We start from the raw sequence: 12,912 nt of genomic DNA, 5'->3' as shown, positions 1-12,912 counted from the left end.
CCTTGAGGCACCCGCAGTTCAGTCTGAGGGGAAAGCTGAGCCTCTGCTGATATAAACTCAGTATGACCTATGCCTCATTATAGATACATGCTCCCTGAGGAGGGAGACCCAATGCCCAGTGGCCCTGGAGGCAGTTGAGGGCCTTGACAGATGAGTCAGGGTGTGGGGCTGAGGAAAGAGCATTTCAGGTTGCGGGAGCAGCATGAACATAAGGCCAAGAGGAGGGAAAGGGTAGGAACTTCTTGAGAGCATGTGTGTCTCAGTGTGGCAAGGGAAACAGTCTGGAATGTTGACCAGGCTTTGGGGCAGAAGTGACTAGAGGGCTGGGTTGGAAAGGTGAGCAGGACCCGTGCTATGTGGAGCCTTGGGCCAGAGCATTACCCCATGGCACTTGAAAGCCATGGGATGAGTTAGGCAGTCAGTGGTGTGGTCAGATGATGGGCTAGGGAGAGGCAGGAGGGGGTGCGGCCTGTGGGGCCCAGGGAACAGGGAACGAGGGCAGGGCGGGGAAGGAGAGCTTGAGGAGAGAAGGGATTTGGGCTGTGCTCTGGGAGGTGGCGCAGAAGGCGAGAGGCAGGCCCTGGGCACTGGGGGCATGCCCTCAGGCCAACCTGCTGCTAAAGCCCTTCTTGAGTCCTCACCACAGCCTTGCTGCTGCCGTCCCTGTGGAACAGATGAGAAACTAAGGCTCAGAGTTGGAAAGTCACTTGGTGCCATTCAGAAGAAGAAGGAGAGGAAGTGGGGTCTGAGGCCTTTTGAGCAGCAGTGGAAGGGTCAGACCTTGGGAGAGTCTCTTCCATCCTCGGATCCCTGTTTCGCCACCATGCCCAGTCGGGAGGTAGTGGTGGTGACCAACACAGGCCGGCTACCTCTGGAGTTCTGGGAGTTGGTGCTCTCATGTCCCTTCTCTCTGGCAGAACCAAGGAGAGCATGTACCACTCGCTGACATATGCCACCATCCTGGAGATGCAGGCCATGATGACTTTTGACCCTCAGGACATCGTGCTGGCTGGCAACATGATGAAGGAGGCACAGATGCTGTGTCAGAGGTCAGGGCCGTGGGGCGCGCAGGGATGAGGTGTTGTGAGGGGCCATCCTTCTGTTACCTTTGGGTAACAGATTATTAATGATGCTCGTTCTGGTTAAGAAGATGTGTCCCCAGGTGCTAGGAGCTGTCCCCTCAGTTCTGCCTCAGGAGCCCTGTTGTCTGAGCCAGTCTCTAAGCAGCTTCTGGGGGCCAGACCTGATTTCATGGAGACAAATTGGGGCTCTGTCAGGTAATAGCTCTTTGGTCTTGAGCAAGTCTATCTGGATTCAACTTTCTTCATATGTAAAATAGGTATAAAGATAGGGCCTTTATGGGGACCGAATGAGGTCACTGGTCACAGGACCTGGTGCATGATGGGTGTTCAGTACACAGAAACTGCTTGAACGAGTGAATGGCTGAATGGACCCTCAGTGTTTGTGTACAGGTAGTATTGTCTTTCACTGGACACACACTCGTACTTGCCCTTGGCCAGCTGCTGTGCTGGGCACAGGCCACCCTGGGAAACATCAGACCTGGGGGGAGCTGGCTGGTCTGGGAGAAGCCAACAGGGACCTCCCAGCCTGATGCAGGGAAGCTCCAGGGGCTGTGGGGGTCTTGCCAGAGGAGTAGGAAAGGTTTCCTGGAAGAGGCGATGCTGGAGCTCGGTCCTAAGGGGTGACGAGGACCTGGCTGGGGCTGAGGAAGGAGGAGAGGGGCTCCAAGTAGGGGTAACAGCAGAAGAAAGTGTGTGAGAAAGCCTGGACTCGCTTCAGTGTGTATGGAGTCCCATGGGAATGGTGGCGGAGGCATCTGAGCCCACCCTGGCCCCTTGCTCACCCTCACTGAATGACTTGAGGCCCCTCTTTTCCTCTTCAGGCACCGGAAGAAGTCCTCTGTAACAGACTCCTTTAGCAACCTGGTGCATCGCCCCACGATGGACCAGTTCACAGAAGGTGTGGCATCTGAGTGTCCTCTCACCCACGCTCACCCTGTTCCAGGCCCAGGGAGGGGTGGGACGGGGCACTTAACTTCCCAGTTTCACGAAGGGGCCAGGCCCTGGCTTTGGTGCTGGGACACCCATGGGTCAGACCTGGGGCCTTTGGAGAAGTTGCTCTCAGGTAAGGAGGGGAGGTCAGGGTGGTGGTGGGGTGGGGGACTCACTTACCTGATGGCATTACCTGCTGAGGACCCAGAAGTTGGGGAAAGAAAACACTGTCACAGGGTCCATGCGCTTTTGCCCTCCAGGCCAGGGTGGGCTTAGAATTGTGTGTGCACTTAGGTTTACTGGCCTAGTGATCACGGTGATGCCCCAGAGGGGAATGTGGTTTTGGAGGCTGACCCACTGGGATGAGACAGCTGAAAGCAATGGAAGGGATGGTCTGGGCCACCAGGGCCTGTGTGCTGTGACCTCTGTGGCAGACCTGGCGGTAGTAGCGGCCAGTGGTGAGCAGTGGGGGGCTCTTCCATGCAGGAGCAAATGGCCTTCACCACCCTCAAGAGTCCTTGAAGTTTCCAGCCCAAAACAGTGAATATGACAATGCCACTCCCTCCCTCACGCCTTCCAGAGCTCCCTGATGCCCATGGGCCAAATCTGCAGTAGTCCACCAGCGTTCATGCCTTTGCAACCAGACTGCTGCCTCTCATCTTTCCATGTCTCCTAAGTCTCTCCGTACTCACCCCATTTCAATCTTCTGTGTTTGGCTGTCCCCAAACAGAGTTTTTTGCTTCTCCCAGGCCTCTGCCTTGAAAGCTCTTCCTGCCTCATGCTTCCATTCCTTTTCAACTCAGAGGGCCTGACTAGAATGTCCTTTCTTCTGGAAGTCTCCCCTGTCTCCCTGGGCTGCTCTTTCCCTCCTTCTACAGCCTCTCGGCTTCCATGGATCAGGGTCTTCTTTGTTTAGCTATTCATCCCAGCACTTTGTCCTGCCTGGCCCCACAGGGGGCAGGCGCACAGCACCTGCAGTGGTGCTTGGAGAACAAGAGAAGGAAGCTAAGGGCCCTGCACTGATACCCTGGGTGGTGGGCTGGGGAACCAGCTGGAAGGTGGGGGGAGTGTGAGCTAATTCTGGACAGTGGTAAAAGCTCTGGAGGAGCCGGACCACCCCCACCCCCTGCCGCCCCCAATTTCCATGGGTGGAGGGGAAGGGCCTGACTCAGGCTCCTTTTGCCTTCTGGGAAGTAGGGTGGGGAGGATTTGTCCCATGCTGCCTGCCCACAGTCCCAGGAGGCCTCAGGGCTTTGGTTTTCTCCTTGCAGAGGAAATCCACGCTGAGGTCTGCTATGCAGAGTGCCTGCTGCAGAGAGCAGCTCTGACCTTCCTGCAGGTAGGAACCCTCTCCTTGTACAAATGGCCTGGCGATTTCAGATCAGTCACCATCTCCAAGCCGGAAGTAGCTATAGCAGCCACAGCCAGCCTCCTTGTGGTTTAGGAGAGGACCGAGGCTTGGTCACCCCAGCCCTGTCAGCCCTGGCCAGGCTCATGGGCAGCGGTGATGGGCTTTACCCCTCCACACTGAGCACATGTGTTCCCACCCACTACTAGGATGTGCTCCCACCTCAGGACTGCTGTTTTCTTCCTAAGGGCCCTGTGGGGTGACAGGCATTCCCACAAAACCTGCTTTATGGTTGATTCATTCAACAAGCAAGTTTGAATGGATCAAACTTGATTCTATGATATACCAGGCTTTGTGTGTCCATTTTAGTATGTGGTTTTCTATACCTTTCACTGGATGCATGGTGGTGGTTATATAAATGTATTTATATTAAGAAATCTGCACCTTACTGGCCTGTGAAGGGGAAGGTTAGAGGGGAGGAGCCACTTTCACAGGGTCACCTGATTAGCAACAGCCAGAGTTGAGGTTTGAATGCAGGGCTGGACTCAGAGCCTGTGATCCTCACTACACAGTAGTGATTAAGAGATCCGTCACCTAATAATCTCTCCAGAAAGCCTGGGTTAGAACATATAATCATCATGTGAATGTGGGTATTGGGGTAGAGAGGCATATATGAATTTTATTCTTAGGATACTATTTATTTTTGTTAGCTTTTGTTCGTTTTGTACCTCAGGTAATTAGAATTAGATTAATCCTAAGTTCTCATTAGGGTTACTGTTAATAATTGCATTGTGAGTGGCCTTCTATTTATTTATGTATCCTATTACACATAATAAATAAATGCCCATGGTTTCCCCCACCCAACCAGAGGACAGAACACAGCTAGCGAGTCCCCTGGCCCTCTGGGCTCCTCCCCGCACTGTCCCCTGCCTCCCTTCATGGGGAAACCACTGCCTAGAGTTTTGTTGATCATCCCCCACCTTATTTTTCTAAAAATAGTTTTTTTCAGCTTTCTGTTCATGTCTTAGCAGCATATTGTTGTGTTTTAGTTGGCTTCAAGCTTCTTAAGCCCTCAGGCTGTGTGGGAATTGCTTTCTTAATCACTCAACCATATGCAGTTGTATAATATTCCCTTCTATGGATATAGCAGTCTGTTTATCCATTCTCCTGCTGAAGGCCATTTGGGTTGTTTGTAGTTACTGGCGGCTATAAACACTGGTGCTGTGAATGTTCTGGAAGGTGACTTCTGTAGCCCATGTTCTTCCATTTCTCTTGGGCATATCCCCAGGAATGGAACTATATGTGGGCTGTAGGTAGTGGTGCTTTAAATTACAGATGTGGTAAATAGCTGCTTGTTGTAAAAAAAACAGAAAAATTCCCCCCTAAAAATGAGCTTCCCCTCTCACTTTCCCATGGTTCGTCCACCTAGAGGAGACACTGTTAACCACTGGGAGTCCCTCCTCCAGGCCCTTCTCCAGGCACTTAGCATATGTAACTGTGAGGCTGTGGGTGAGCCCTGGACATTCTGGAGGGTTTGTTTGGCAAGGAAATCCTTATCTCAGGTCCCAGGGGTTCAGGAGGCCTGACCTCAACGCCTGACCCCATCCCTCCAGGGCTCTCCTTTTAGGGCTGGGCCCAAGGTGGGGTAGGCTGGGCCCAGAGCCCTGTATGATTCTTCTCAAGCCTGTGGCTCCCCACCCAGGCCTGGCTCTTAGCATCTCTCCTTCCTGCAGGATGAGAACATGGTGAGCTTCATCAAGGGCGGCATCAAAGTTCGAAACAGCTACCAGACCTACAAGTAAGTGGGGCTGGTCTGGGCGTGACTGGGTCCACAGCGTCTGCGACTCTGTGTCCCTTAGACCTCTTTGTGGGAGGTAAAGAGCAGGAAGGCAGTAGTGGCAGGAAGCCTAGAATGCCATGTGACCTCAGGCAGATTTCTGCACCCTCAGGACCTCAGTTTTCCAGAATATTATTCCCCTGGTGTTTTGTTGTATCTGTTCATTTGGTTCCCCTGAGTCTATTCCTGACCCTGAGCACAGGAAAATCAGACAGATTCTGGATAAACTGCTTGGTGTGGTAGAGGCTCAGAGGCAGGCACAAGGACTGTGTCTTTGAGAACAGCAACAGAACCCTTACCTATCTGTTAAGACTCAACCCAAATGCCGCTTTCGAATGAAGCCTGCCTTCGACCCTCCAGTACACACTCTTACCCTCCTGAGGGCCAGATCATTTCCATGCCTTCTCAGCTGTGGGCCAGCCATAGGCCTAGTTTAATGGATAAAAGAAATAAGACTCAGTCCAAACACTTCTACTTGATATGGCACCACAGTCCTTACCTACAATTCTAAAATCAAAAAAGCTTCAAAAGCCCAATTTCTCCCCTCAAGTTTGGCTTAAAACTCATTTTCCATTAAAAGTTGACTTGAATGGACTTGAGACTATGCATCGTCTTATTTTCCCCATCTAATGTGACTGTTTCCCTGCAGAGATACTGTGAGTTTGATTTCAAGGTCCTGCTGGGATATAAGACCCCATGTAGTATCTGGGTACCACATAACCTTGTGGGTCTGTGTTGGAAGTGGGCTCTGCCCCCTCTAGTTTCCTCCCTAGCTGCCAGAGTGATGTTTCCAAAGCACAGATCCTGTCAGGTCATCCCCTACAAACTCCCTCTTGCTCTTGAAATAAAGTCCCAGGTCATTGCTGAGTCATTCCTGGGAGCTCCTCCTGCCCTCCAAAGCATCTCACTCTGCCTCAGACATTTGGGCCTTCCCTCAGTTCTTCAAACAGGCCAAGCTCATTCCTACTCTGGGGGCTTTTGGACATGCTGTCTCTCTGCTGGGAGCACTCTTTCTGTGCCAGGCGAACCCTCCCCATCCCTAGGTTTCACTCAAATGTCAGCTTCTCAGGGAGACCTTCCCTGAACCCCAGACTAGATCAGGCGCTGGGAGTCTTCTTCTTTGAGGCCTTCCTCATCCTCACAGGGACTTGATGGGGGTCTGTCCCCCAGAGCAGGAGAGTTACGAGGGCAGGAGCTTGGTGGCTTTGCTTCTAGCTGTCCTCCAGTGCCTGGCATAGAGAGGCCACAGTCAGTGTTTGCTGACTGAAAGCTCTCAAGATGCTCTCATGGCCCAGGAAGGAGGCCAACGCATCTTTAAACCCTTTGACCTGCCCAGGGCAGGCTAGGATCTGGATTCTTTGTGACTGATGACCAGGATGAAGAGGGCTGAATTTCAACCAAGAGGCTCCAGATAGACTTCTTGAAGGAGGGGGAGTTGGAGTTAGCCCGGTGGCTCTTCACTGGGACATTTGGCAATATTTGGAGACATTTTGGTTGTGACAGCCTTGGGGGAGGTTGCTTCTGGCATCTAGTGGGTGGTGGCCAGGGATACCACTAAACATCCTGGGATAATACAGACAGCCCCCCGCCTCCCCCCGAACGAAGAATTTATCCAGCCTGAAATGTCAGTAGTGCCAGAGTAGAGAAACTGTTCTAGAGAGAATGCAGAGCATGTGCAAACTTTGGACAAGGCAGGTGCACTAGGGCTGATAAGGCTGACATTCAGGGGCAAGTAGTATCTTGTTATGGAGATGGGGTTAGAAATTCCTCGAATGTCAGCTTTCTGCATTGCCAGAACTCTTACCAATCTACCACCAGCGAGTTCTGGGAACAACTGGGAGTGGGGGGCAACCTTAGTCCCAGCTGGAATGGGGACCTTGCCCCCACTATGTGGCTGAACAAGACTTTGCCTCTCTCCACAGGGAGCTGGACAGCCTTGTGCAGTCCTCACAATACTGCAAGGGAGAAAACCACAGACACTTTGAAGGAGGTGTGAAGCTTGGTGTGGGAGCCTTCAACCTGGTGAGTTGGGAGTGCCCGTACACCTGCTCTCTGCTGGCTTATGGTGCTGGGCTGCATGCTGGCCCCAGGGACCTAGTAGTAAAGCAGGCCTGTTGCCAGCCTCGGATGCACAGAGCTGGCGTTGGGTGGGAGTGGGTGCTGGCGCTGGCTTGAGAAGTTCCTCCGTGCATTTCTCCCCAGGTCAAGTTGAAAGTTTGAAATGCACCAGGGTGGCGGTGTTTATAGGACCAGGAAAAGACAAACACAATAAATCAGGGCCTTTTTCTACTCTGGAGACCTGGTGGTTAAATATTGACCAGTAGCAGGGAGGGAGAAAGGCCTGGAAGCAGTGGGGAACCCACAGGAACAGAAAGCCAAGACCCCTTCCTGGGAGAGGTTAGGGAAAGTTTCATGGAGTGGGGAATATTTGGGTTGGGTCTTGAAGGATCTGTAGGTGGAGAGGGCATTCAGGGCAGAAGGAACAGTGTGAGGTAAGCTAGGTGGGGAGGCTGTGAAGCCCATTCTTGGGAGGAGGAGCTGCTCATCAATAATTTAGACTCTTGGCCCTGGGTGTCCAGAGACCTGTCCAGAAGAGCGTGTGTGGCAGGGTATGGCTCTCTCCCCTCTAGGCAAGATTGTTCCAAGAGCAGGCCTTGGGGCAGGAATCCCTGCCCCACTCTGGGTTCCAGTTTCCTTTAATTTAAAGTGGGAACAGGGATCCTGGCCTTAGTGCTGAGAAGTTCAAACTGCAGAGTTCATCAGATGCTTTAGCAGGTTATATCCAGGCTGTCCTGGGTTTGAGAACTGGCTCGCCCTCTGATGAGCTGTGGGGCCTTAGACCTGTCCTGTCACTTATCCCTGCCTCTGTTTTTCCATCTGTCGGATGGGGCAGTGATCTTTCTTGGCAGGACTGTTGAGGATCAGATGCAAAGCCAGAGCCCCTGGTGCAGAGCAGGGGTTCAGTGTGACATCACCAGCTGCTGTCTGATCCTTCACAGTACCCCTGGGAGGAAGGGGCTATTATGGTTCCCAGATGAGGAAACGGAGGCATAGAAAGGCTGTGTAGCTGGTAAAGGGGACCCAGTGGGCACGGTGAGATTGGGAGTTAGACAGTTTGCTCTTAGTTCTCACACTGAGGTGCTTTTCTCTCCAGGGAAGTTGGCTTTCTGAGAAACCTCAGGCCTCCTTGTGGAGATTCTGGAGAGAGGTCCTGCTCCTTCAGGATTTCCTGCAGGACTCTGGGGTTTGGGGAGGAGGGACAGTTCCCACCCCTCCTCATGACCACCTCCCTCTGTTTCTGCAGACGCTGTCCATGCTTCCTACCAGGATCCTGCGGCTTCTGGAGTTTGTGGGATTTTCAGGAAACAAGGTAACCACCTGCCTTCTGGGACTCTTGACTGCCTCAGCTGGACAGGGTGGGGCGGCAGGGCCACAGGCCCTGTGTGCCAGTCCTGGCATAGCCCCCCTCAGTGTGTGGCCCTGGACAAGGCCCAGGCCTCTCTGAGCCTCAGTCTGCTCTCCAATCAAATGGGGCCAGTGATCCCTGCCCAGTCCCACACAGGGTGAAGAGGCTGTAGGGTAAGGATGGTGTGAAGGGCAGCTTTGTGCAGTGGCCTGGAATCATGTTCTCTGAGCCTTACAGGTGTCAGCAACCTGGTTTTCCTTGTTTTGGAAGAACTTGAGCAAATTCTTTCTCTTGGAACCATTTTTTTTTTTTTTTTGGTCTGGGAGTCACCTAAGAGAAGCACTACTGTGCATTAGGCCTTGAGGACAGAAACCAGAGGACTCAAGTGCCCAGAGACTTTCCTAAAGGCAGGAATCTGAGTACTAGGTAGCAAATCTGGGAAAGCTCCCTGGTAGAGGAGGCCCATCGTGGTAGAAGGAACAGTGGCCTGAGAGTCAGGAGTCCTGGATCAGTCCAGCCTCATCTCCTCCTCTGTGCCTTTTTTGGGTAAAACAAGGGGCTTTTTTGTTTTAGACTGATCAGTGTTTCTCAAACCTGAACTTCCTCTGGACTTTCCTGATTTTTGCCAGGTCTGCTCTATATTACTATTTATGTATTATTTTCCCCCAAATGGCTCATATTTTAAATTTAGGTTTATCTAAAGGAAACACTACTACATAGAAAACGCATGTTATTTGGCATGATAAGAACATAATCATAACCATAAATCCTACGAGCACCAAGCGGTCTTGCGAAAGCAGGGTATACGATCTACCAAGGCTGTTTTCCTGCGGGAAGAGGTGTTTAGAGCGACAGTGGTGTTGAACACACACCAGCATAGGACTGGGGCTTTCTCCTCGACACCATCAGGAGAGACAGAGAACTGCGAACTGAGATCATTTGGGATCTTGGGATTCTGAGCCTCATGTCTGTCTGGAGACTTGTCCATGGTCCATGGACCAGGTCCCAGGGAACACCGGTTAGAGGCTCCAAAGGTCCCTTTTTAGTTTTGTTTCTTAAGAGGGCCCTTGAGTCCTGAGAACAATTTCAGGATGATGACAGGAGGGAGGAGCATGAGAAAGGCCAAGGTGTGGGACAGTGTGGCTTGCCTGGGTAGGAGGAGAGGGTGGCGAGCCCAAAGTAGGAGAGCCCTCAGACACCAGCTCTGGCTTCATCTTTATCCTGAAGGCAAGGAAGCTGTGGCGGGTTTGAGGCCAGGGGTGAGGTAGGTCAGATTTGTGTATTAGAAAGAACGATAATACCCTGAAGAACAGATGGGGGCAGACTGTAGACAGGGATACTAGGGGAGTCTGGCCTCTCCTCCCCAGGCAAGCTCTAGAGTCTTTTTCTCCAGGAATCCTTCCCAGACCACTGTTCTCGTGGTCCCATCTGTGCTCTGCGTCTATGGTTAGGATTATCTGCCTCAAGTTCAGTCTGGCTTCTCTTCCTCCCTGACCAGACCCGGGGCTTCTCAGGGCCTCATTGCTCACCCTGGGGGCCAGCAGGTAAATAAAGGCAGGAATGGGGAAGGAGCTATTGAGGAAGTGGGGGACACCTGGACCCAAGCCTCTGCCCTGGCCTTGGCAGCAATGTCCCCTGCCCCCAGAAAGGTGGCCAGGGTACCGAGAAGGGAGACTGGCTGAGGGTGGCCCTGCCTGAACGCGGCTGACCTGGCCAGCAGGGATCCAGATGCAGAGTCCAGTGCTCTCCTGTCCCTGCTCCAGCAGCACAGCCCTCCCAGCGCTCTGGTGACTTCCCTGCCCTATCCCCAGCCTGGGTCCAGCTTCAGCCCACCGCTCTCTCTCCCCCAGGACTACGGGCTGCTGCAGCTAGAGGAGGGAGCGTCCGGACACAGCTTCCGCGCTGTGCTCTGTGTCATGCTGCTGCTCTGCTACCACACCTTCCTCACCTTTGTGCTCGGTAGGAGTGCCCTCGTGGGGGTGGCGGGGAGACAGCCAGAAGGGGGCATCTAGGGTGTGGTTGGCTCTCAGGGCAGGGGACTAGAGGGCAAGTTGCTGCAGACCCTGCTCGGGCCCCTAGGGCTGGGGGTGGGCTCTGAAGCCAGAACCAACGAAGCTGCGTCAGCAGTGTTGTGACTTGGCCTGCCGACCGTTCACTTCCTCACAATGTGACCAGGTTCCAGCCTCAGTTTTCTCTTCTGTGAAATGGGGTGGTCATGCCCACCTTGTAGAGGGTGTGAGGGCCCTGTAGGGGGCCCTGGGGGTTGTGGGTACCACTGAGGCAGGCATGGGCTCTTGGTTATTGAGCCTGGCTGGTGTGCCGGGCTGATGTCAGCACTATTTTATTTAATCCTCACATCACCCTGGAGGTAGAAGAATTACCCCCATTTCACAGAGAGGGAAGAGGAGGCCCCAGGAAGCCTCTGGTAGATTGCCGGGGGGATTCCAAGAGCCGGTGATGGTGATATGTGCTGTTCCCTCGCCTCCTTCAGGTACCGGGAATGTCAACATCGAGGAAGCAGAGAAGCTCTTGAAGCCCTACCTGAAGCGATACCCTAAGGTGGGCCCCCCCCACCCTCCTGCTGGCACCAGCCCCTGCCCACGTGTGCCCTGCGTGCCCACACAGATCTGTGTGCGTGTCATTACAGGGGGCCATCTTCCTGTTCTTCGCCGGGCGGATTGAAGCCATAAAAGGCAATGTTGACACAGTGAGTAAGGGAGGGGACGGAGCCAGTGCTGGTGACCCCTGTGGTCTCCCAGACCAGTGGGTGGACTCTGGAAGGAGGGCTCCAAGAGAGAACCAACAAGAGAGCAGGGGTGGGAGAAGCAATTTGGAATGGGGCAGCCTGGGAAGATGAGGGAGGAGGTGGCATTCGTGGTGAGGAAGACCTGACGGGGAGATGCAGGACTGTAGCATTCCTGCACCCGGAGGTCCTTTGGTGAGCTGGGGTGGGAAGCCCCGCTTACTCAGGCCATGGTGACAGGCATTGCGAGTGGAGCAGCAGTGCCAGGGTGTGAGGTGGGCACCTTGATGACCTGGCTGGGGTCTCCATAGATGGGAGGGAGCCATCGAAGGGGTTCGAGAGAGGAGGGACACGGGTCTGGCTGAGTCCCCAGGAGGGACTGTACAATGTAGAGTTCTGGGGTCTTCATCTGGCCTTGGCTATGATTCCTCAAGCAGCAAGTCCAGGTCCTTTCATGGGAGCTCCTGGAAACTTTGGAGTTTCCTGTGAGGCACAAACCATGGATCACTTTCATATTAATACTTTCCACTGCCTCCTGTCCTTCCATTACAGCTCCATCCCATCCTTTCATTCTGTGTAGGAAGACTAGAGTCCCAGGGAGGGGCAGTAACTGGGCCCAAGCTCGTCCTATAAGACTTAGTCAATAGAACCAGGCCTGGAGCCCAGAACTCCTGCCTGCTCTCCCTCCCTGAGCCTGGCACAGGGCTGGACCACTGTGCGCTGGAGGAGGCTGGGCTTGCTATGGAATGGGGCAGGGTGGTGGGACCATGAGGCTGACCAGCAGGTGCCCGCAGGCCATCCAGCGGTTCGAGGAGTGCTGTGAGGCCCAGCAGCACTGGAAGCAGTTCCACCACATGTGCTACTGGGAGCTGATGTGGTGCTTCACCTACAAGGGCCAGTGGAAGATGGCCTACTTCTATGCCGACCTGCTCAGCAAGGAGAACTCCTGGTCCAAGGTGGGCTGACACCAGGTGCTGGGGCTCTTGGGGGACCAGGCCAACCCTGTCTGGCCATGAGGCCCCGAGTCCCAGGGCCAAACCCTTGACTGAAAGCCTGTTTCAGCTGGAATTTAACAGAACCATAAGTTCTAAGAGGACTCAGGGTTGGTAGGAACTAAAGACCGTGAGGAGCAGATAAAGTTTAGAACTACAGTGTCAGTCAAGATTTTTTAGTCACAAGGGACAGAAGCAGGGCCCAACTGTCTAGGTGAGCGCTGTCTAAGAGAACATTCTGTTATGGTAGAGGTAGCCCCCAGCTACATGGGCACATTGTGTTAGTGCAAACTGGGTGCTTTCAATTTTATTTAATTTTAATTCAAATTTAAACTTAAAAAGTCACTTGGGGTTAGTGGCCACTAAATATGGACTATGCAGGTTGAAAACACAAAAGGCTCTTTGGTTCATAGAACTGAAAATTCTAGGCACAAATGATTTCAGGTAGGGCTGGATCCAGGAATTCAAATTATGTCACCTGGGCTTGACATTTTTCCGTCTGTGGCTATACTCTGCCCTTTGACATCTTTGCCGTGCAGGAGGGTTTTCTCCTTGTGACAGGGTGGCTATGGAC

General features: G+C 53.2%; 1 protein-coding gene across 9 annotated transcripts in view; it reads left to right on the top strand.

Moving 5' to 3' along the window:
* Positions 1–12,912, top strand: part of TTC39A (tetratricopeptide repeat domain 39A) — a 51,303-nt gene that overhangs the window by 25,552 nt on the left and 12,839 nt on the right. For all 9 annotated transcript variants that reach the window (XM_045064501.1, XM_045064502.1, XM_045064503.1 and 6 more), the window contains exons 3-12: positions 918–1,049; positions 1,904–1,980; positions 3,284–3,351; positions 5,094–5,158; positions 7,120–7,219; positions 8,502–8,567; positions 10,454–10,562; positions 11,095–11,162; positions 11,251–11,310; positions 12,141–12,302. In XM_045064501.1, the coding sequence (XP_044920436.1) occupies positions 918–1,049; positions 1,904–1,980; positions 3,284–3,351; positions 5,094–5,158; positions 7,120–7,219; positions 8,502–8,567; positions 10,454–10,562; positions 11,095–11,162; positions 11,251–11,310; positions 12,141–12,302 (907 nt within the window). The remainder of the gene's footprint in view (positions 1–917; positions 1,050–1,903; positions 1,981–3,283; positions 3,352–5,093; positions 5,159–7,119; positions 7,220–8,501; positions 8,568–10,453; positions 10,563–11,094; positions 11,163–11,250; positions 11,311–12,140; positions 12,303–12,912) is intronic.

This window comes from Mustela putorius, unplaced genomic scaffold (assembly GCF_011764305.1).
Source record: "Mustela putorius furo isolate JIRA1106 unplaced genomic scaffold, ASM1176430v1.1 tig00003853_pilon_pilon_pilon, whole genome shotgun sequence".
Taxonomy (NCBI): Eukaryota; Metazoa; Chordata; class Mammalia; order Carnivora; family Mustelidae; genus Mustela; species Mustela putorius.
Note: the sequence above shows the minus strand (reverse complement) of the source record. Positions and strands in the feature narration are given on the sequence as shown.